The 25,434-nt window shown below is 42.3% G+C and overlaps 1 protein-coding gene across 2 annotated transcripts in view; it reads right to left on the bottom strand.

Moving 5' to 3' along the window:
- Positions 1–18,379, bottom strand: part of skap1 (src kinase associated phosphoprotein 1) — a 224,681-nt gene extending 206,302 nt beyond the window's left edge. Inside the window, exons 1-3 of one of the 2 annotated variants that reach the window (XM_007904379.2) lie at positions 18,323–18,379; positions 12,572–12,677; positions 5,418–5,443 (exon numbers count right to left, since the gene is read on the bottom strand). In XM_007904379.2, the coding sequence (XP_007902570.1) occupies positions 5,418–5,443; positions 12,572–12,677; positions 18,323–18,359 (169 nt within the window). In that variant the 5' untranslated portion in view covers positions 18,360–18,379. Of the gene's footprint in view, positions 1–5,417; positions 5,444–5,519; positions 5,600–12,571; positions 12,678–18,322 lie in introns of those variants that run through there. The other variant, XM_007904380.2, reaches the window with a different exon arrangement.
- Positions 18,380–25,434: the final 7,055 nt, after the last annotated feature.

Raw genomic sequence — 25,434 nt, forward strand, 5'->3', positions numbered from 1 at the left:
ATATAAGATTTTAAATGGCACTGAGAAAGTAAACTGAGAATAACATTTTCAAATTCACTGGGACCGCAGAACGAGTGGGCAGGGTTCAGGGTTGTAAATGTAATGGATTACCAGGGAGGGTCATTAAAGCCAGAACATTAGACTCATTTAAGAAATGGCTTTGTGAACCTTGCTAGGGAACCAGGAACTCCATGCGAGCCTCTTGGCGAGCAGTATAACTCATCATGAAATGGCTGACAGCACTGCCACTATCCTCATGCCTACACTTACACACATCCTTACCCAAGCGCTCTGGGATGCTACCTTGCATGAGGGGGCATTATAAAAATGCAAGTTGTTGTTGTGGTTGTACCCATTGAGTGATCGTTCCAACGTTGGAAGTCTGAAGATTCAGCAGCAACTTTCTACCTCTCTGAATGCTAACATATAAGTGTGCGTTTATGAACTAGGACAATAGTTAACATTTTCCTGCAGCTGTCGTCATGGCAGGCATGTCTCTTTGCAAAGGCCTCTCACTTGAGGACTTGGGTTAAGGCATTAAGTAAGCCAACTATTCGGTATTGCAGGTAAATAGGAATAAATGGGGGGATGGGAGGGGAAATTGGAGGCTCAGCCTTCCATGTCCTGGATCTCCCTCCTCCCCACTCTTCCTGAAAGCACAAATGGCAGGAACTCAAGTCACAAACAACTGACTAAATGCTTCCATCCTACTACTACTTAAAAGCACATTTCATTGCAATTCTTGTATATTTGATGAAAGGGCTTTAAATGGTAAAAAATGACATTCGAATTGTGCAAATTTCTGGTTTTGAGATGATTTCTTTTGATGAAAGCCTAAAAGGTGAGGGAGATTCATGACTCAGCAAATAATAATGTACTGGCATAAATAGAGCTTTTCTACTATCTTGAGTAACACCAGAATAAGGATGGGATGGCTGAAATAAATCACTAGCTTGGTAACCGAACATAGCATTCAGTTTGTTCCTAAGAAATCACTAATCAAACTTTTAATGTCTGTTGGCAGCAGTTGGTGAAACCACTTGTACAGCCTACTCCGCCTGCTGTGGTTCACACATTCCATCAAGTTTATGGATACAATATAATGCTGACTTCTGCAGGCTGAATTTTTAACTCTTCAGTAGCACTTGGGAATATCTTCCTCATAACACGTTACGTTCAGTTCCCAAATAAAATATAGTCGATCTAAGTTGAGGAGATACAGTTAGCAGAAGCACCTCAGAATGGAGGGCAGGTGAACCAACCCCCTCACCCCTGAAATTGTATCAGGATTGAAGACAAGATTGGATGAGGTTGTGAGGCTCCCATGGTTAAATCTCTGCTGAGAATCACAATCCAGACTAACATGTGGTGGTCCATTATACACCGATCAATTAAAACCAGCAATCTTTTCATTGCGTCCTTTCCCCCCCCCCCCCGATCATCTTAATATGAAAATTGATAATTTGAACAATGTACCAATATACCTGAGAACAGCAGACACCTGTGAATCCAAATCCCAGCACGTCAGGGTCTTCAGAAGAGGAGGGAGAAAATTTTAGGGGGTGGGAACAATAAATTATAATAATCCTTGCATTTAATATAGTGCCTTATCACATTGTCGAGACATCTCACAGCACTTCATAGGATATACTGGACTGTGTGCGTTTTGTTGGTAGCCAATTTTCAAATAGCAAAGTCCCACAAACAGCTATGGAGTGAACAACAAATTTTGTTTGGGGGATTGTTGGCCAAGACACTGGGATAAGTCGTATTTATTCGTTTTTCATTTGAAGGCCATCAATCACTTAATTCAAGGCAAGTCATATTTTATGGGTGAAGCCCCTATACACTTTTAAGTTACCCATTAAAGAACGTTTTCTAAAAAATATAAATCAGACAGGGAGAGCATCATCAACAAACCACACAAGGATTTTTTTCTGAAAATAATAACAGAACCACATAAATGTCTTATAAACTACTGCCTTTATATACTTTGTTATCCAGTCAGGTCATTTTCGGCTCTGCTCAAAATAAACGAAAAGCAGCCCCCAGCTGTGGTTTACAGCAAGGGCTGCCCTATGTCACTTCACACCAGGGAAAATTAAATTACTTGCAAAGATGCATTGACTTTAGAGTTCAATTCTAAAAGCGATTCACACTAGCCATTAATATAACAATCTCTTTTTTTTCCTCAGCCCAAACAAATGAGGAACAGCAGAAACTCATTGTATGGAAAATTCAGTCGAACCCTAATGTGGAAATGAGGAAAAGGAAAGTTTTTAATTTTGAAATACGAATAGATTGAATAACTTCCCACACCATCACTATTTAGACCAGGTTCGTTATTGCAGCTGTGTTGCAAACTCACAATAGACTGCAAATATGAAGCACAAGTGTGAGAGATGTGAAAGACAGCAATTGAAAAGAAACTTCTCCCTGGACTTCTGCAGATTCTGAGATCATTATAAATCTAATATGGAATTTACTAACCGTTTAAAGAGGAAAAAAATAAGAGTAATAATAATGCTTACATTTGATAAAGCGCCGTATTACGTGCCTTAGAGCAGAGAAGGTTAAGGGCAGATTTAATACTATGAGGGGTATTGATAGAGTAGATAGGGAGAAATTGTTTCCACTTGTGGGTGGGTTGGTAACCAGGGGACATCGATTCAAGATAATTGGCAAAAGAACCAGAGGGAAGATGAGACTTTTTTTTACACAGAAAGTTGTTACGATCTGGAATGCACTGCCTGAAAGGATGGTGGAAAAAAATTCAATAACAACTTTCAAAAGGGAATTGGATAGGTGCTTGGAAGATGAAAAATTTGCAAAGATATGGGGGAAGAGCGGGAAGTGGGACTGATTGGGTTGCTCTTCCAAAGAATCGGCCCAGGCACGATGGGCTTCCTGTTGTAATAATATTCTATGATTCTATGATTCCATGATCATATTGTTGATATGTCTCAAAGCACTTCACAGAACATACTGTGAAGTAAATTGACTGTATATTTTTGTAGGCAAAACGCGGCAACCAATTGCACACAGCACTATCCCACAAACAGTCAAGGATTCAGTAACCAAATTATTATAAATATTTTAATTACATCTGCTGCTTGCAAACATCTGAACTTGTGGCATTTCTTGATAGGATTCAATTCCCTTCAATCCTGTGAAATTGTTCTCCAGACATAAATATAAAGGAGCAAGGAATGGGATTATAGTAGTCAATTCCTGTGGACGAGATAGCACCAGTAGTTTAACATTGATTGTCCAAACGGCCTTCTCCTAATGTCTAATTTCTACAGACAGCAAAAAGATAACTGATTGAGTACAACCCGATTCTGAGAAATGTAAACATTAAAAAATGTACAGCTCTGTACAGTTCCTTTGAGCTCCTTGGGCCCAAAAAAAGGAGAGGTGGCAAATTCAGCCAGGAGCCCTACCTCCAATTATAATCTATTCAATACTGTTTGATGTGTGAGCACTTGAGTATTGGGTAAGGCCCTGATTGGATTCGGCTGTGTTGCTCTCTCTTCACTACCCAGGTACAGAAATAAAGAATAATGAAGTAATTTGGGAAAGTAAATTAGTAATTGCTTGCATTACTCCAGGTGAAGTGGATAAAGTGAGATTCCGCAACCATTTTTCATTTGTATTTCTTACAAGAAGGATCTTGCATTTTAATGGCGCCTAAAAATAAATATTACTTGGATTTGCTTTAGAATCGTCTAAGTCAAAATGTTTCAAAGAACTTCACAAATAGTTGCTCTAAAGTGTAGTTATTGTGTGTTAGAATACAAAAGTAAGAAAGTAAGTTAATTGTTTACAAAACCTTGTTAGACCACATTGGGAATATTGTATACTGTTCTGGTCATCCTACTACAAAAGTAAAATGAAATACAGAATACAGCATAGATTTATTAGGATGTTACCAGGGATGACCACTGTACCACTTTACAGCATAACCTGTGATTACTTTGAGCATGGTAAGACGCTATATCAAAATGCGAGGATTATTATTAATATATTTTTAAGGTTATTAGTTTTAAATCACTGTGTAGAGGTAACTTCTTAATGGTTTTCCGTGATGCATCAGCCAAACAAATAACACTGTCACTTTACATGTGAATACTTGTGACTTTTCTTAATATAATTGAGGATCCTAAAATAGCTACATTTTGCAGGAGGTTGCTATTTTGTTCACTCGGTATTTTGTCAAGACATTTTTGAATAATCCTAACAGATATTATTATTATTATTATTATCGTGTGGAGTCCTGTAGCTCAATGGTTTGAGCTCTCGCTTCGCAAGCAAGAAATCTGGGTTCGATTCCCGGCAGGGTAAAACCTTCGGCAAGTTTCCTTACCTTCCGCACTGTTTTCTTTCCGCATTGTAAAAGTGTAGGCCCTTACACCCCCACCGCCCCCAACCCCACTAACAAAGAGAAAACGGTTAAACTGCAACCCCAAATTATATCCACATTTCAAAACCTCAGCTAACGATATGCAACAAATGACAATTTACTAATTTGCTTTAAGCAATTTAAAAAGAAAGATAATTTGTGGACAGATATTGCAGCCTCTGAATAACACTGGCACACGTGAAGTATATTTAAGCAAATAATTGTTAAGTAACAGGAAAAAGAAGTTTACAATGCATGAAATACGGAAAATATTTGGCCTTAGCAGCTTTCTCTGAAGTTAATATGTCGTCTGCAAAGTTTAGCAACTAGGGAGCATTTTTATGAGTCAAAGGCTTTTTAAATACCATGCTTCACAATGTCTGCAAGAATTTTAAATCCAGCCATATCATTTCGATTTTTTTGGGGAAGGGAATACTATGGCTCAGTTGCAAAAAATATGCACAGCAACAATTTTATGCTGAAGCCCATTGTTCTACCCCCTAAATAATACTTTTGGTGAATCTTTGTGTCCATCAAGATGAAGTTCCCTAGCATTAAACAAGAGACAGAGCACTAATGGCAATGTTAAGAACTCTCAAGCCAGGCATACAGATTTGCAAATGAATGTTCCATACAATCTGTCTCAGCATTGTGCTACGAAAGCACCCTCCCCTGCACCAATGTGAATATTTCCCACGTCGGCTTCTCTGAGCCAGATTGCTGATTTTCGCTTCTGGGTATCAGTTACTTTCTACATTAAACTGTGAAGTTCTATTAAATTCTTTGGCCCTTTTTCTTGGTTGGTGGCAGGTGTTAAGAAAGGCAACAGTCAGGGTGGTCCAAGTAATTGATTTACAATGACATTCATATTGAAGCTTTAATGATATTGAACAAATCAACGTAAAGTTCACTGAATGATAAAATGATAAAGATATTTAATGTGAAACACACATCAAAATCGTGTGACATTACTTCATGTTCTGCAAATAATAAAAAGGCTGTTATTGTCTCTTACCTCTGAACTGAAATTCTTGCTGATACCTAGAAAAAAATAAGCAAATAATTATTAGAATTGTTTCAGTAAGATTGAGCATAATTCTACGAAAATATATTGTACATTTTAAGCATTCACAAGGCCAATTTTCTGCTTTTCTTCTCAGTGGTCAGAAGGTTGTGGCTTCAATGGGACCTGAGATCACATTGCAGTCTTCAGAAAAGATCAGAAAATCGAATGGAGAGGGGCGGGGCAGAAGGGAAGAAAGATAATAAAATGATGCAACATACATCAGTCAAATTGTCCCAATAAAGAATTACATCAAACTAAAGGTGTGAGCCATGCTCAGTGAGTCAGGAAATTTTTAACATATAAAGTGGTAAGGGAAATTCACACCAAGAATTTCCCAGCATTAATTTCAAAATTCCCCAACAGTAAATTGCCCTTCCATAATAATAATAATCATAAATGTAATGGTGATTTCATCAGCAGTCGCTACTGTTTAGCCAATTTTAACAGAATTTTAGGCAAATTTTACAGATTATTATTTAATAATTAATAACATTGTATGATTATTATTTATTAGATTTCTGTTTTCGTATTATTTTCCCCTCTCTTGAGCTAAAATCATTTGTAGCCTCAACTGCTGACCAGCCGAGATCAGCCAACTCAGTCCACGAGTGTGTCATCTTGGTTCAGTTCTTGGTCAGAAGGTAGTGTGGGTTCAAGTACCATGTCATGGATTTCAAACTCATAATCTAAGCTGATACTCCATTCTAAGGTTTGAAACAAATACATGAAGCATTGCTTCATCTGTAGAAATCAGTTTTTAACATTTCTGGATGTCGGCTAAAAGTACCCAAAAAATGCCCTGCAATGAGTAATAATATAATAATCCTTGCATTAGATATAGCGCTTTTCACATCTTCTAGACATCTCAAAGCGCTTCACAGAATATAGTGTGACATGAATTGATTGTATATTTGTGGGCAAAACGCTGCACCCAATTGCGCACAGCAGTGTCCCACAAACAGTCGTGGATTGAATGACCAAATTATTATTGGTTTTCTTTGAGGGATTATTAGCCCCGGAAAAGCGATCCGCCAATCGAGTAACAAACGGGTTCCTCCTTACTGCTAGGTAAACAGAAGTGTGTGGAGTAAGCTCACAGTCTAGGCATTCCAGTGAAGGGTTGGGAAAGCGCTACATTGCTTGATGTGCGGTCCTTCAGATGAGACTTTCAAATGAAGTCCCTCTGCCTGTTCAGGTGGACATTGAAGATCCCGTGGTACTATTAAAAAAAAGGAGGTTCTCCTAGTGTCCAGTCAACAATCCATCAGTTAAAATTGATTAGTCACTTCATGGCTGTTTATATGACATTGGCGGTGCGCAAATTGGCTGACACATTCGCCTACAAATACACAATCACTGCATTTTACTGTAAAAATGTAAGGTGCTATATCAAATGCCATGATTATTAATAAAACAAAACTATACATGCATCCAGTTTTTCCCCTCCCCTTTCTATAAGTGTTTTGAGACATCCTCCCAGCCTGAAAGGCACAATATAAATGTAAATTGTGTTTTATTATACATTTGAACCAGATTGTGATTCCTAACCAAATCATTTTAGAGCTAATCAGCCTGGAGCAATATTTCTTCACCATCCAGAGAACAAACAAGGACAGAAGAGAAAACCATACTTCCCCCAGCAGGGCGCAACACAGAGCTAAAACCATCATTTATTATTGTTCAGAGACAAGATCTCTGGTAAAAGCTACTGAAAAGTGGAAATTGGACATTAAAAAGGATAAACACATATTAAATATCTGAAACTGGCCAGACAACTGAGGCCTGAAATTGAAATGTACCCTTAACACCATTGCCTTACAATTTAAGATTGTGTATAATTTCAGAAAATTCAGAAATTGCATTTTAATTTTGAAGTTTTATTCTACATTACTTTAAATTCTGCAGGATCCTACATTTTATGACAATGCTCTTAGGGTAATGAGGAATTTCAGGGTTCTGAACTTTTTGCTTTTTCTCAGAATTTACTTACAAACTTAAACTAACTGATGATCATTCAGCAATCTAATTCAGGGTAGAGTATGTGATAAATATAAGTTGCTTTTGCTGTGACAGAGGGAAATTACTTGTTTTGATGTTTTGGGTAAGAATATCTGATTATTTAAACAGATTATAGAAAGGGAAAAATAAGGAAACCCGGCTGTCAATGGTGGGCTTCGTAGGGTGGGGGATATGCAGCTGGCTAGTGCCCTCCAAGCGCAGGGACTGGAAGGTTGGTAAGGTTTTAGTAGGTTGCAAAGGTAGAGGGGAACAAAACTGTGGAGGGTGGGACAAAGATTTTAATAAAGGAATTGAGTAATGAAAACATTGCAATTGTCCAACTTCAATCCACACAAAGGACAAAGGAGCAGAGCTGGCAAAGATTATGGCCATGCCTACTGTTGCCAACATGCTGTTGGGGGGTTGAGGTAATGCAATCTAGGAAGAAAATGGGGAAAGTCAGGTTATATAAAAATAATATTGGTATAAGAATGGAAAATGTGGACTTTTACACAATTGCAGTTGTACTGAAATGCAAGGATTATTACTGTTACTTTACTGTGCTAAAGTAGTACACAGGTCCTTTCACAAAGTAATAAGGTTTGAAGTGCTTCACAGGGACATGGTGGATCACAGAGCAAGATGGGGAGGGGAGAGGTTAGTAGTAGAAAGATCACCAGGAAAAATGTAGTGAGGTAGATTTGGAAGGATTTTGAAAGCAGAAAGAGAGAGTGAGATGGAGGGATTTTGGAGTTCCAGTTGGGCATAGTAGCTGAATGCTATGTAATGTATAAATTCATGTCATTGTGAGAAAACAGGATTGAGAGGTCATTAAATCCATTTAACTGATCCTTCTATCCATGTTCACTGCAATACATGCCATATTAGTTATTGCTGCACCCAAATCTTCCTCTACTGTTTTCTCTCCCCTGTGTCAAAACAGAACTTTGCTTATATCTCCTCAAAATATTTTAACCAACTTGAGATCCAATCCACAGATAGAGCTTTTCAGTATTATTTCATTTATATTATAAGCCTGTTCTCAGATTCAGCCAACAAAATTCACATCTTTCCCCAATCCTTACTGTTCTATTTTTCTAATCAAAACAGATTTAGTTTTGGTCCTATGCTTCTTGAGCTTTTTGAGCCCTTTTCAAGACTCCAGAATTTTTCAGCAAATACTGCAGACACACAAATTAAAATAATAAATGATAGTTGTTTTATGAAATGCAAATAATTTGTAAGCTGCATCAATCATGAAGAAAACATTTCATGTCTATGCAAAATAAATCAGCAGCAATTTGTAATCAGTTCCAATCAAAATATTTAATTGTACTGCAGCACAATTTCCAAATGTTCTCGGTAGTGGCACTAAAGCGAGGACTATTTTGCATTATTACTGAAGGGGAATTATTCAATAATTAACAAGCAAACATAGCAAGAACATTTCCGTTTTTATAAATTCTCCACCACTTTCTCTCAAAGCTGAACAACTGCCAATGTGTATTTACTTCACATAAATCATTGTGCAAGCCTTGCTTCCATCTGTCTACATTATCCATTGAGCAGGATTAATAAATACCAAATAATTCTCTATAATTTAGCATGAATGGCAATTTTCATCTGTTTAAATCTTTTTAAAAAAACATTTTCAATACGATTGTACTGGCACGAACTGTATCCTTCCGTACCACATTAATCCAAACAGTTGGATTCTATCAGGATACAAGTGTGGCACTGTTCCAGTATCAACTGAATTACTGTTCCGACTCTCTTGAATTAAATGATGATCTGTAAATGTTTGCACACAAGACACTGAGTAATTAGTTAATGATAAAGTGGAACGACTGCAGCCTGCTTTGTTTGCTGCAGTAACCAGCATCAGTTTTAAGGCCTACTGTTCATGGTTTCTTTTTTAAAAAGCACAAAATAAGCTCTCACTTAGCAGCTGTTTGAGTAGAGAAGCCATGACTTTAAAATATGTTGTGAGAATCTTGGATAGTGCTCAGGATGGGAAAGCTTGATTGAGCTAAGATCATTTGTAGCCTCAACTGCTGACCAGCCGAGATCAGCCAACTCAGTCCACGAGTGTGTCATCTTGGTTCAGTTCTTGGTCAGAAGGTAGTGTGGGTTCAAGTACCATATCATGGATTTCAAACTCATAATCTAAGCTGATACTCCAACGCAGCTTCGAGGGAGCATTCCAACAACAACAACAAATTGCATTTATATAACGCCTTTCACATCAGGAGGACGTTCCAAAGCACTAGGGGAAGGGTGGGCACCCATGGCTGGGATTCGGGATCAAGAGGGATGGAGGGCAATTCCAATGTTGGAGAAGCCATCCTTCAGATGACATACTAAACTGAGGTCACATCTGACCGTTCAGTGTACATTAAAAAACATGACAATATTAGNAAAAAGCAAGAAGTTGCTTCGGGTGTCCTGGCCAAATTAAAGGATTGGAAAATTGTTGAATTACAAAGAAATGTTATTACTTTTTGCTAAAAATAAAGTAACTTGTGGCTTAGGCATAAATTCTGTGCAACAAAGTAATAGGAAGTACGTCTGATTCTGAGGTCTGTCTCTTTTCACAGACAGCCAAGATATCTTAATGTGAGGAAGCTATATAACAACTATACAAGTAGGAATCACTGCATAGAGATCTGGACCAAAAAATCTTGGCAAATTTCCCTCCCTAGTCCGAGGGCCACCGAGACTAATTCTCGTATCCTCCCAACAAAGATCAACTGTTGGGGATCATGTTTTGGCATAAAGCATTACNAAAAAAATTCAAGCTCTTTTATTACAGATAATTGTATACATTTCCTAAGCAATGATAAAATGCACTATGAGACATTTTTTATGTGTATGGTAATAATTTGCATTTGATATAGCACCATGTCAGAAATCTCAAAATGTTCAAAGTAGTGTTGAATGTCGTGACTGTGGTGTTTGTAGGCAAACACGGCAGCTAAATGCACACAACTTTCCACAAAGTTGGAAAGTCGGCCAGAATGACAATAACATTATTATTATAATAAAGACTTTGCATTTGGTATAGCGCTTATCACGTCATCAATACATCTCAAAGGATATCACAGGATTTTACTGTGGAATGTAGCAATTGTACAAACACAACAGCCAATTTGCACACAGCAATGTTCCACCAGTTTTATCTTGAAGATTGTTGGCCAGGACACCTCCTCTTTTCAAATAGTGTCATGGGTACTTTCAGCAGATGAGACCTCAGCTAAAGGATAACACCACCAGCACTGCAGTTCTCCCCTGGCTGCACTATTTCGAAAGCAGCACTCAAACCCACAACCTTCTATCTCTCAACAGAAGCAAGAGTGCAACCAACTGAAGCCAATAACTGTAGTACATTTAAAGTATAGCCATTTAATAACATTGAATTTTTTCAACTGACTTTCTAGGACAAGATACTTTTTAATATTATTTTAATTGATTCTTTTCAATATTTCAATGGTGAATAGTGGAATTGCCAAAATACACCATAACAAAACCGGAACAGCCCAAGAATTAGGTCAGCAGGAAGTTTAGTTACTTCAGCAACCACTACACATCTAAAATGAGCAGTAAACTATTTCACGTAGGGTTGATTCTGTGGTTCTTGTGGGTGGAAGAAAGGCCTAAAGTACAACTCAATGATGTTTGTTAAAATGAGCGTTTTGAGTAAAGCATTCTTGGTACAGTAACATGTTTAAAGCTGGAGAAGCACATCTTAAAAAAAGTTGTTCTTTTGTAACATTTGCTGAGGAAAAAAAACCGCCAGCAGCACATCTGCACAAACGGCTTCTTCTCCTGCTCTCACCCGGTCACCTGCGGGGTACCCCAGGGATCCATCCTTGGCCCCCTCTGCTTTCTGATCTATATGCTCCCTCTTGGGAATGTCATCCGTAGACATGGGGTGCACTTCCACATGTATGCGGACCACACCCAATTCTATTTTTCCATCTCTCTTTGCGACCCCCAGTCCCCTGATGTTCTGTCAGTCTGCCTGTCAAATCTCAGGGGCTGGATGAGTGCAAATTTCCTTCAGCTGAATGTTGACAAGACAGAAGCCATGCTCTTTGGCTCTCGTCAACATCTAAAATCTCACTGCTCTCACCTCCTCCACCTACCTGACTTCCCCCTAAAACTCTCCAAACCCGTACGCAACCTAGGCGTCACGTTCGATCCCCAATTATCTTTCCTCCCCCACATCCGGTCCCTCACCGCACCGCTTTCTTCCACCTTCGACGCATCGCCCGTCTCCACAAATACCTCACTCCAAAAGCCACTAAAACCCTGGTCCATGCCTTTGTCACATCTCGGCTGGACTACTCCAACGCCCTCCTCGCCAGTCTCCCATCCACTACCATCCATAAAATCCAGATGATTCAAAACTCTGCCGACCACATTCTCACCCGCACAAAACTCTGCTCCCCGATCACCCCAGTCTTTGCCAGACTGCTTATCCCAGAGAGGATCGATTTCAAGATCCTCACTTTTGTATTCAAGTCCCTGCGCTCCTCTGCACTCCCCGACCTCTCTGACCTCCTCTCTCCTCAAAACAGTACCAATTGCCTTCATTCCTCCAGGTCTGGCCTCCTCCTCGTCCCCCGACTCCTCTGCTCCAATCTCGGCAGCCGTGCCTTCAGCCACTATGCCCCGAGGCTTGGGAACTGCCTTCCTCATCCCTTCGCCTCGCTCCCCCCTTCCTATTTTCAGGTCTCTACTGAAGACCTTTTTTTTCTCGACTGGACCTTTGGTCACCTTCCTCCCCCTCCCCTTGGCTCGGTGCCAAGGTCCGTTACTGCAAAGCGCTCTAAGACGCCGTCCGGAGTGGAGGGTGCTATATAAATTCAACTTGTTGTTGTTGAAAAAATGTTTTGTGTGGCACCAGCATCACATGAGGCAGCATGCGGCATTAATGAGATGTTTAACCGCCTGTCTCTACTTAAAGATTCTCCTTGTCCATCAAAAGTCACCTTGAAATTTATCGCTTCTTCCACCTATATGAGGGAATAGTTTCAAACAATTTACATTTGGTGGCATGCTTAAAAAGCAAGTTAATTTACAACTGAGCATGCTGACCTTACCTGTACTTTATCAGTCGAAAACCTTCTAGGAGTACCTCCCTTTTATCTTTTGTTTTCTTACTGAGCTTTTCATTCTGCAAAATTTCAGCTATGAAAATCTCTGAATCTATAGAGGCAAAAGAAGGAAACCTGTTAATAAAGTCAATGATCGTTAGTTTATCCAAAAATCTAAATGCTATTTTGTCAAAGATAGACATCTTTGTATATCAGCATAATTGTTATATAGATTTCCTTAACTAAGGAATAATCCATAATTTTCTATCCTTTTCATAAGACCACTCAGCCATTTGAAATGAATATTATACATTTGTATATATGGAGAATTCACATGACAAGTATTTTTTATATTTATTTCGGTTTGGTTGATAACATGGGTAAGAATGTTTTGGGTTCAAACCATAAGGGGTAAAAACTTGATTCAGCATTGCCTTAGTTCATAGCCAGTCCAAGAGACTCCTGGAGAGTACTGCATTGCCAAGGTGTTACTTTGAATGAGACTTTAAATCAAAGTTCTATTTGCCTGACCAGATAAATATTAAATAACCTAAAACAGGGTGGTTCAACCTTTAGCTGCCGAGGGCCGGATGCCCTATTTGAGAAACATCTATGGGCTGCATAGAAATATTTTTGTGGTTCCCTTCCAGAAACATAACATTTACTGGTTATGGAGGGAGTGGGTGGCCAGATAAAATAGAGGGGGAAGTGTATGAAATCGGTCCGTGGGCCTCCAGTTGGACCACTCTGGTCTAAGAAAAAGGGATTTCCTGGCTGCCTCATTTGACTATAAAACAGTTACTATATATGACAATAATTATTTGTGAAGTGCTTTCAAATGTTTTGGCATAAAGCATTATAAAAAAAATCAAGGTATTTTATTACAGGTAATTGTATACATTCCCTAAGCAATGACAAAATGCACTATTCAGTACTGTGGGTTCCATTATTACACTAGAGTGGTATCTATGGATGTTGATCGCTGTTGGCCTGGCCTTCTCATCAGTGAAACTTGGATGGTAAACTGTTGCCATGAAATCAGGCAAGCTAAAGCCCTAATGGTTAGGGAAGTGCTAACCAGGTCAATGGGTAAAGCATATTATACATCAAAGGCTAAAATTATACAGCCTATCAAAGGCCCACAAAATATACAGTCAATTCACTTTACAGTATATTCTGTGAAGCGCTTTGAGACATCTCAAAGACGTGATAAGACGCGATATCAAATAATAATAATCTTTGCATTTGATATAGCACCTTATCACATCTCATTGAGACATCTCAAAGCGTTTCACAGAATATAATGTGAAATGGAGTGACTCTGTATTTTGTAGGTGAAACGCATCAGTCAATTGCGCAGAGCAGTATCCCACAAACAGTTGTGGGTTGAAAGACCAACTTTTTTTTAGGGTAAACAGGCATGTACGTGTGGCATAAGGAAACTTGCCTAAGGTTTATTATTAAATTTATTAAATTATTAAATTAAATGCAAGGATTATTATTATTAACGTGAAACATTTAATCTAATAAGATTTAATTTTAAGACTGACATTTATTACCTCACAGGTAAAGCATAAATATACCTTCCCCGTGGAGAATATAGGCGATATATAGAGAATATATTCTATCTATATAGAATATAGATACATCATGACCCTTTCAGGCCCTACTGTCTTTGGTGTTATGTGCCTGTGACGTGCAATTAATCTCCATTCACTTACCACCTCACTAATCACAAAACAAATTCAGTTTTTGAAATGATCAGAGGAACCACAAAGCCTTGTCACTGAGCCAATAAACCAGCCAGAAACAATCTAAAATAAATATTTATCACATTGCAGGTGTGCATCAGCATGTGTTAACAGAGAAGGCAGCTGAAAATTATATATAGCAGAAGAACTGATGCATTGTGTGCAGAAAACAGCATTGCCTTGGGACGGCCTGGATGGTACAGAATGAGAGCACTGATACCTGAGTTGGTGGGATATGAAGTCAAAACTGTAATTTCTCCCATGGTGGGTTCCAATCTCTTACAAGCCAATATGAGAAAGAATAAATTGCTTAGAGATAAAGCCCTTCCTCATAGACAGAAAGGAATGATGGGTGAGGGTGGGAGATCCAAATGACCGAGCTCCAGAACTGGAAATAAATTGATTGTCTACTACAGTCTACAGCAATTGATAAGCCTTGATATCAACTTTCAGAACCATGCCATGTTTACTAAGTTTAGGTTTAGTGTTAAGATTGTCAAATGACAATGCAGGAAGGATTTTATTCCAACGTGAACTTAACTTTAAACTCAGCAATACCTAGAAAGTGGAGAGTTGATTCCAAATAAGCGCAAATTTGATCCTGGCAATAAACTCATGCCCAGTCTATAGAATCGAAATGCGGAGGTCTGGTCCCAATGAATCCTACTGCAGAATGTTTCAAACTGAACAAAATATTTAATAATAATATTTGCATTTCATATAGCACCTTATCATCCTTAACACGAATTATGATGGGTGTATTGAGTATTACAATAAGGTGTAGTGCTATCAATTCGTAAATTGACAGCCAATTCAGCGCACAACAATTTCCCCAAAACAGCCATGAAGTGAATTATTAATGTTATCTGGGGAATTTAAATTCCGAATCCAGAAGCAAACATTACACATGCTTAACTAATGTTTGTGTATATAGCACTAACCACACCCAATCTGCTGCTAAATTTCACTGCACTTAACACTTCCACTGCGTGCAAATCAATTTATTTGGAAAATAAAAAGCATATTTTCTGTTTTTGTTCAGAGTAAATGAAATTACAACTAACCATCCTACAATTCAATGTTTGGAAATTAGCTTCTTTTAAATGGAATTTGTATAAATATTTATCTAAGTAATGCATTTCTTGGAGTAACCAGCCAAGTATTTACAGTTTTTAACTAAGTTTAGCCTGCAAGCCTTCAGCAAATATCATTAAAAACTTTAATTTGGTCATAACTTTGATGCTTTCTTTCTCCATTGGTAATTATAGCCCAAAACACAATATGTAAAAAATAATGGTGGGGGGAAAGAGAAAGGAAACAGCAATATGGGTGAAAGACCCAATTTATTTCAAAATTGGTCACTTAATTGGAGACAAGAATGACCTGGTTTGTACAGCACAGGAAGTGTTATATATAAACCACATGGGTTCAAACTCCAAAGAGACGGATTTAAATTTACAATAGAAGGCAAATATTCCTCCTACTCTTAATTTTATTCCCAGCACTATATACACCATTGAACAATCAGATTCCCATGTCCATGTTTTAGTAATTCAATATTAGATTCAAGGGAATGGGAAAACCGTAGTAAACTGTTCAGGCCTCATGACCATGGGCAAGAATTTTTTCAAAGCTTAGTGCTGCTCTTAAGTTTATCCATCCTGTACCATTGATATTTTTGCATGTGAATTCAAGCATTCGTCATTTTGCTTTGCTTCTGCTTTGGTGAGGGTGCAGAGTGAGGGGAATGCTGCGGTGTGATAATGGTCTGCCCATCACATTGACACACAAGTATCATGATAAAGTGTGTCAGCCTGGATCAGTTGGTAGGACCCTCGCCTCTGAGCCAGAAGGTTGTGGGTTCAAGCCCTACATGAGGACTTTGAACACACAGTCAAGACTGACTCTCTAATGCTGTGCTGGGAGTGTGTGTTGCCAGAGATACAATCCTTTTGGATGAGACTTTAAACTGATTAGGCAATGATACCAGAACAGAGAAGCTCAACAATCAACCCTGATCCAATGCACCGACCTTCACAGAAGAACTCCACACTGCCTTAGCGCCTTATTTTTCACCCACAAAATATGCAGTCAATTCACTTTACAGTATATTCTGTGAGGGCTTTAAGACATCTCAAAGATGTGATAAGGCGCGATATCAAATGCAGGGTTTATTTTTTTATTATTTTTCTCTCATTCAGGGGTGCTGAGGTCAATTATAGCGTGGCTACGCAGGATTGAAAACAGGACAGCTCTGCTTAGATCAGGGTCAGCAATCGGACACCAGCTGTACTGAGCTTCTGAGCTGCCAACTTCCATTCAAATTACAACCCACGGTTGTGAATCCACTATCCAACCAATAGCCTCTCTGTTGGGTCAGGAGTACCCATCATTAATCCTTAGATTTGATACAGTGCCGTATCACATCATCGATATGTCTCAAAAGCGCTTCAGAAGATTTTATAAAAACAAGAACAGAAGTGGCTGTGGGAACACTCCTCAGGCCAGGCATCACCTACGGAGAAAGGAAAGTGAGACGACGTTTCGGGTCCACGACCCTTCGTCAGAACTGGGGCACATTGGGAGGGAGAGGCTTTTAAGGGCTAACAGAGAGGGGGGGGAGGCAGGGCAAGGAAGACAGTTCTTGTTCTGCAGTATTCGCCCACAAATATACAGTCAATTCACTTTACAGTGTGTTCTGTGAAGCGCTTTGGGACGTCCTCCTGACGTGAAAAGCGCTATATCAAATGCAAGGATTATTATTATTATTAAGACCTCTATTCCCCTGCTTCGCTGCACCATTAACACCTCTTTAACTCATCATCCCCTGGTCCTCTACCCCATCTTCTCCTTCGTCTTCCTTGCCCTGCCTCCCCTTCACCATGAGCCCTTAAAAGCCTCTCCCTCCCAACATGCCCCCCCCCCGAGGAAGGGTGGCGGACCCGAAGCGTCGACTCAGTTTCCGCTCTCCAACAGACGCCGCCTGACCCGCTCGAGTGTTCCCGGTTCGCGTTTTCAGATTTCCAGCGTCCGCAGTATTCGGCGTTCGGGAGATTTAATAATAATAATAATAAATTATTATTGTTGTTGTTGTTCAGGAGGTTTCATGCTCTATCGCCTTTAACCCGCAAGGGTTAATTAATGGGTTTAATTCGCTTCGCGGTCGAGTCTGGGAAGCGCTCCTGCGACACGGTCGCCAAAGCGAAAGGCGCGGCTGACGCAATGCAAAGCTGACGACCATTTACCGTGAAGGAGGTGTGCGATGATAACAATAACAGCGGCAATAATAATAACAACAATCCTTGCATTCGACACAGCGCTTTTCGCGTCTTCTCGACGTCTCAAAAGGCGCTTCGCAGAATAGACTGTAAAGTGAATTAAAGTGCAGGTAAAAAAAAATTTCTTCTCTCTCTCTCTCACTCTCTCTCTCGCCTTTACGAATGGCATATCCGGTAAAGCAGCAGTTTCATAGACTGAAGATATTTCACTCAAGACAGAAGGAAAAAAAAACCCAAAAGGTTTTAACGCAGGTGAAGAAAGTCACCACAGAGAAGCGGGTGGGGTTAAACCCCCCCCCCCAAAAAAAAAAAACTCCTCTACCCTCCCCGTCCCTCACAAAATAAAGACTTCTTTGAAAAGTAGAAGAATACAATTCAACGAAACCTTTTGGGAAGTGCGGCGTCAAAAGGTGGCAATTATTTCCTGTCAGCGAGCGAGCGAGTGAGTGAATAAGTGAGAGAGAGAGAGAGAGAGACAGAGAGAGAGCGAAAAAAAAACGCTGCGCTGAGGTGACAACTTTTAAACGGACGGGCGAGAAAGTTTTCGTTTCTTTTTTCCCCCCCACCCCACCACCGACCGATCGGGGGGGAAGGGGAGAGGGGGTGATGGCGTGAGGGGAGGGGAGAGAGGAGAGTGAGAGAGAAAAAAGAAAAAAAAAGCGGTGGTTTTGGGGGACGTTAATGCCGGGGCGCGCGCGCGCGGGCGCCTGTGTGTGTGTTTTTTTTACCTTCCAGGAGCCGCCTGATCTCCTCAGGGAGGGTCATGGCGCCGGACGGGCGCTGGAGGTGCGAGTGGGCGGGGGCGGGGGCGGGGCGAGCGGGGGCGGGAAGCGACTAACGGTCGCGGCGCGCGCGAGTCCCCCGCGCGCACACCTCGTGACACACACACACACGCACTCCCTCCTCGCGCGAGCGGCCGCCCACGTGCGTCCTGCAAGGTGCTCGCCCCGCCCCGCCCCGCCGCTGCACGTTTGCCGCTCCAGTGCAGCGCCAGTGCAGTGCACTGCAGTTCAGTCAGTCAGTCAGGCGCCCCTCCCGCTGCAGGAGCAGCGACGACGACAACAACTTGGGTTTGTACGGCGTTCCCCCCCACCCCCCTCCCCCATCTCGAAGAGCGCCTCGCGGTAACGGATCCCCGGGACTCGAGCCGAGGGCGAGGGTGGGGAGGGGGATGGAGGGAGTGTGAGGGGGATGGAGGGAGTGGGAGGGGGATGGAGGGAGTGTGAGGGAGGGAGTGGAGGGGATGGAGTGGGGGGCATGGAGGGAGTGTGAGGGATGGAGGGAGTGGAGAGGATGGAGGGAGTGGAGAGGATGGAGGGAGTGGGGAGGGGGATGGAGGGAGTGTGAGGAAGGGAGTGGAGGGGATGGAGGGAGTGGAGGAGATGGAGTGGGGGGCGTGGAGGGGTTGGAGGGAGTGGAGGAGTGGGGGTGGAATGGAGGGGATGGAGGGAGTGTGAGGGGATGGAGGGAGTGGAGGGGATGGAGGGAGTGGAGGAGTGGGGGTGGAATGGAGGGAGTGGAGGGGATGGAGGGAGTGTGAGGGGATGGAGGGGGGGGATGGAGGGAGTGGAGGCGATGGAGTGGGGGGGATGGAGGGAGTGGAGAGGATGGAAGGAGTGGGTGGAAGGTGACCGAAGACACGGTCGAAAAGAAAGTTCTTCGGCGGAGAACCTGACAACGGGAAGGGAGGGAGGGAGGGAGGGGGGCGGTTCCAGAGCCTCCGGGGCGCGGTGGCTGAAGGCCCGGCCTCCCGAGGGCGGGGCAGAGGGGTGCGGCGGACCCGGGGTTGGGGGGCGAGGAGGAGGAGGAGACCAGACCCGGAGGAACGAAAGGCGACGGGTGCTGCTTTGAGGAGAGTGGAGGTCGGGGGGGGGGTGGGGGGTGCGGAGGAGTGCAGGGGTTTGAAGACGAGGGTGAGGGTCCTCTCTGGGACGGGCAGCCGGTGCAGTCTGGCCAGGACGCCCCCCCCCCCACCCCCGGCTTTCTCTCGCCCTCCTCCCACTCTGCAAACGTTTGCCGATAACGGCCGCGGGTTTGGCCGAATCGGTTCCCACGCTCTTCGCTCACTCACCTTCACGTTCGAAGCCAACGACGATGGCGACAACTTGTATTTGCACGTGGTGGGAGGGGGTGGGGAGGAGACCGGGCACGGTCAAAAGAGGATGGTCTTCGTCACGTTTCACTTTCGGGTTAACAATCATACTAACAATCCTCGCGTCTGTCCCGCCCCACCGTTGGCGGGAGAGCCTTGCGGCCACTCTGCCCCCAACCTCTTGGAATTCCATCCCCCCCCAACCACTCCGCCTTGCCCCCCTCCTTAGCCTCCTTCAAGTCCCACCTCTAGACCCTCCTCTGCGACCATGCCATCGGTCACCACCCCTCGTTCCCCCACCCCTTTCCCCTCCCTTCTCCCCCCCCCGACCCCAGCTTGGGTCTGAAAGGCCAGCACTTTGGGACGTCCTCCCGACGTGAAAGGCGCTAAACAAATGTAATCTTCTTGTTTGATATAATGTCTCGTCACATCATTGAGACGTCTCAAAGCGCTTCACAGAATGTACTGTATCGCAAAAAGTAGGATGCCTGAAGGTTTTTTTGGGGCGAAACTTGGCAGCCAATTGAAGTTAGCTATTGGTAGTCGGTTGATTAATTAATTTTAGTTAATTAACCACTACAATTGCAGTTAGTTAACTGTAGTTAGTTCAACTCACTTTACAGTAAATTCTGTGAAGCGCTTTGAGACGTCTAGAAGAAGTGCGAAGCGCTATGTTAAATGCAAGGCTGGTTATTTCTTATTAGTTGTTTGAGCACCAGAATTCTAGTTTTTTAAACTATAAGGTTTTTAAAATATTAAAAGTTTCAAAGGAAATTAAAGGAATAAATTCTCCACTGTAAGAGGAGAAATAATGGAGGGTATCAAGGGTATGTAAGAAAGTGAGCAAGACAGTGGGATTAAATTGGCTGGTGGCAAAACCCCCCAGCACAGACCTGATGATACAAAGTCTGGTTCTGTAATAGTTTGATTCTAACCTATAGATGAGTTACAGTATTCCCTGCCATGCATTGGAATAGAATTAGGGGGTAAAAATTGCAACGCGTGATTACACTAATTATCAGAATGATTAAAATTAGGCTCAAACCAATTAACAATGGAAGATTGGCATTAATATTTTCTAATTCTTCAATGACTCAAATTGGTCTCTACATATATTACAGAAAAAAATAAACCAATAACTCTGATCCATGGAAAATTGACCTGATTTAAATAAGCATGCAAATTAAAGCAAACAATACTGTAGTTTTAAACAGGGCATTTCCATATTTACATCATAATACAGCAGTCTATTATGTTTTAGTTATGCAAATAAATTGTATCTCTTCCTGTTCCGTCTTTGCCCGTTGAAAAGCTTGTTTTCCAGAATTGTGCTGAACAAGAGTATTCATTCAGTAGTCAAATTATGGCCGAATGGAGCTTTGCACTGCAACATATTGTTTACTACAACATTATGTTTGTATAGCGCCTTTCAAGTTCGGAGGATGTCACAAGGCACTGGAAAGTGGTCAGAAGCTTTCTGTTGTCTCAGCCTAACCTGGGGAAGCCTTTAAAACTACTCTAGGTTAATTCACGTCTGAAACAGGATGCTAGTAGTAGTACCAGGTCAGGAAACTCGACTCATTTAAAAAGCAGCTTGATGCTGTGATGAAGGATGGATTAGATCAGATGAGCCAAAGGGCCGACTTCATCCAACCTCTCTCTCTCTGTCTCTTAGTCGTTCTCTTGTGAGATGCTCCTTTCAATTTGTCTCTATTCCTCCGCTTTTTCCCCCTTCCCACTCAAATGTCTAAGTTACCACAGGAGCTACACTTCATAGAATCATAGAATTATACAGCCATCGTGTCTGTGCTGACTCTTTGAAAAGTGCTATCCAAATCAATCCCATTCCTCTGCGCTACACCCATAGCCCTGCAAATTTATCCTCCCCAAATAATTATCTACTTCTCTTAAAAGCTGTTATTGAATCGGCTTCCACCACGCTTTCAGGCAATGAATTCCAGATCCGAGCAACTCGCTGTGTCAAAAAATATCTCCTCACCGCCCATCTTTCTTTTAACAACTATTTTAAATCGGTGTGCTCGGGTTACCGACCCACCCGCCAGTGGAAATAGTTTCTCCTTGTTCACCCTATTGAATCCCCTCATAATTTTGAAAACATCTATTAAGTCTCCTCTTAACCTTCTCTGCTCCAAGGAGAATAATGCTCGCTTCTCTCGCCTCCTAATAACTAAAGTCCCTCATTCCTGGTACCATCCTGGTAAATCTCCTTTGCACCCTCTCTAATGCCTTGACATCCTTCCTACAGTGTGGAGCCCAGAACTGAACACAGTCTCTCGCTGAGGCCTAACCAGTGTTTTATAAAGATCCATCATAACTTCCTGACTTGTGTATTCTATGCCCGTCTTTATAAAGCCTAGTATCCAGGATGCTTTTTTAACAGCTTTATCTGCCTGTCCTGCCACCTTCAAAGATTTCACCTTCATCCAAGGCTTCAAAGCCTTCAAAGATTTCACCTTCATCCAAGGCTGCACTCTCCACCTCTCAAAGCCATCAGGAACCTCGGCGTTTTGTTCGACCCTGAGCTGTCCTTTCTCCCTCACATCCGCACCACAACTGGCACCGCCTTCCATCACCTCCGGAATATCGCCAGATTACGGCACTACCTCACCCCTCACGCCGCTGAAACCCTGGTTCACGCCTTTGTCACCTCAAGGCTGGACTATGGGAACTCTCTCCTCGCCGGCCTTCCCGCCACCTCCCTCCACAAGCTGCAGGTCATTCAGAACTCTGCAGCTCGTGTACTGTCCCGCACCAGGCTTCGCGATCACATCACTCCCACCCTCGCTCGCCTCCACTGGCTCCCCATCCCCCAGAGGATTGATTTCAAGATCCTCATCCTCACCTACAAGGCCATTCACGGCCTTGCTCCCTCCTACCTCTCCAACCTACTATCCCCCTACCTACCTGCCCGTACCCTCCGTTCCTCTGGCTCCGGTCTGCTCCACGTCCCCGCCCAACCGCCCTACTATCGGTGGTCGGGCCTTCAGCCTCTCAGCCCCGAGGCTCTGGAACTCCATCCCCCAGTGCCTTCGCCTTGCTTCCTCCCTTTCCTCCTTCAAGGCCGGTCTCAAAACCTTTCTCTTTGACCGTGCCTTCAGCTCCCCTCTCGACTCTCTTCCTCCTCCTCGCTCCCTCCCTTCCCTCCCCTCACCCTGACCATTTCCCCCCTGCTCGGGTCATGACCCAACTGTGCAGCGCCTTGGGACGTCCTCCCGACGTGAAAGGCGCTCTATAAATGGAATCTTGTTGTTGTTGTTGTAGTATATGACCCCCAGGTCTCTCTGTTCCTTCACCCCCTTTAAGATTGTCCCATCAGCGTATATTGCCTCTCCTCATTCTTCCTCCCAAAATGCATAACTTCTCATTTCTCCACATTAAACTTCATCTGCCACGTGTCTGCCCATGTTACCAGTCTGTCTATGTCCTCTTGCAGTCTGTTACTGTCCTCCTCACTGTTTACTACTTTTCCTAACTTAATATCATCTGCAAATCTGGAAATTGTCCTCCCTTTACCCAAATCCAGGTCATTTACAGCAGTGGTCCCAATACTGACCCCTGGGGGACACCACTGCACACCTCCCTCCAGTCTGAACAACAACCGTTCACCACTACTCTTTGCTTTCTGTCTCCCAGGCAGTTCTGTATCCGCTGCCACTGTCCCTTTAATACCATGGGCTTCTATTTTGCCTACAAAGTCTCCTATGTGGCACTTTATTAAATAAACGCCTTTTGAAAATCCATATAAACTACATCAACTGCGCTACCTTCATCCACCCTCTCCGTTCCTTCAGCAAAAAACTATCAGGTTTGTTAGACATGATTTGCCTTTACCAAATCCGTGTGGGCTGTCCTTTGTTATCCCATATTTTTCTGAGTGAAAGTTAATTTTGTCCCGGAGTATAGTCTCCAGAAGTTTCCCCACTACTGATTTCGGCTGACTGGCCTGTAGTTCCCGGGTTTATCCTTCTGCCCCTTTTTGTACAGAGGAGTAACATTTGCAATGCTCCAGTCCTCTGGCACCACTCCGGTATCCAAGGAGGATTGAAAGATTGTGGTCAGAGCCTCCGTTATTTCCACCCTTACTTCCCTCAGTAACCTAGAATAAATCCTGTCTGGACCGGGTGACTTAACTACCTTGAGCACCGACAACCTTTTTAGTACCTCCTCTCGGTTTATTCTTATACAATTTCTCTACCCTCTCCCCCGGTACTGTGGTATTGGCTGCATCCTCTTCTTTTGTGAAGACAGATGCAAAGTACTCATTCAGTACATTTCCTCTACCTCTACAAGAATATTTCCTCTTTGGGCCCTAATTGGACCCGCTCTACCTTTGACTAACTTTTTATTCTTTAAATGCTCAGGGGCCTTTTATGTTACCTGTTAATCTTTTCTCATGCAATCTCTTTGCCCCTCTTATTTCCTTTCTCAGTTCTTCTCTGTACTTTCTATATTCTATTTGATTATCTTCTGTATTTTGGATCTGACATTTACCATAAGCCTCCTTTTTTGTTTTATTTTAATCCCAATATCCTTATTCCTTTCCCCTTTGTGGGAATGTATTTGTATTTGTTCTGTCCCTGAACTTGAAGGCTACCCATTGCTCATTAGCTGTTTTACCTGCCAATCTTTCTTCGCAGTCCACCTTGGCTAGATCCCTTTTTAACTCTTTTCCAGTTGAATATCTTCACCTTTAATTGTTCCTTGTCCCTTTCCATAAGTACTCTAAACCTAATGGTGTTGTGATCACTGTTGTCCAGATGCTCTCCTACTAAAACCTGCTCCACTTTCCCCATGTCGTCGTGGGGTACTTAGAAAATCATAACATGATTAGGAGGGGAACCATGGCTTTACGGAAGGGAAATCACGTTTAACAAATCTTTTGGAGTTTTTTGAGAATGTAACTAGAGGGTTAGATAGGGGGGAACCAGTGGATGTGGTGTATTTGGATTTCCAGAAGGCATTCAACAAGGTGCCACCTAAAAGGCTGTTACATAAGATTAGAGCCCATGGAATTAAAGGCAATATATTAGCATGGATTGGAGAGTGGCTTATAGGAAGAAAACAGAGAGCAGGGATAAACGGGTCCTTCTTAGATTGGCAGGATGTGACTAGTGGAGTGCCACAAGGATCAGTGCTTGAGCCTCAATGATTTAGATAAGGAACTTAACATCTAAATTTGTGGATGATACAAAGCTAGGTGCAAGAGTAAGCTGTGAGGATGACACAAGAAGAATGCAAAGGGAAATAGACAGGCTAGGTGGCAGATGGAGTATAACGTGGGGAAGTGTGACGTTATTCACCTAGGTAATAAAAATAGAAAAGCGGATTATTTTCTAGAGTGGGAGAGACCAGGTAGTGTTAGTGTTCAGAGGGATTTGGGTGTCCTTGTACACCAGTTACAAAAAGTTAGTATGCAGGTACAGCAAGCAACTAGGAAGGCTAATGCCATGTTGGCGTTCATTGCAAAAGGGTTAGAGTACAAGAGTAGGGAAGTCTTGCTGCAGTTGTATAAGGCCTTGGTGAGACCGCACTTAGAATATTGTGTGCAGTTTTGGTCTCCTTATTTAAGAAAGATATCCTCGCCTTAGAGGGGGTGCAGTGTAGGTTGGTTCCTGGGATGAGGGGGTTGACCTCCAAGGAGAGGTTGAGTAAACTAGGCCTATATTCTTAGAATATAGAAGAATTAGAGGTGATCTTATAGAAACTGTAAGTTTCTTAAGGGTCTTG

This window comes from Callorhinchus milii, unplaced genomic scaffold (assembly GCF_018977255.1).
Source record: "Callorhinchus milii isolate IMCB2004 unplaced genomic scaffold, IMCB_Cmil_1.0 Scaffold23, whole genome shotgun sequence".
Classification (NCBI taxonomy): domain Eukaryota; kingdom Metazoa; phylum Chordata; class Chondrichthyes; order Chimaeriformes; family Callorhinchidae; genus Callorhinchus; species Callorhinchus milii.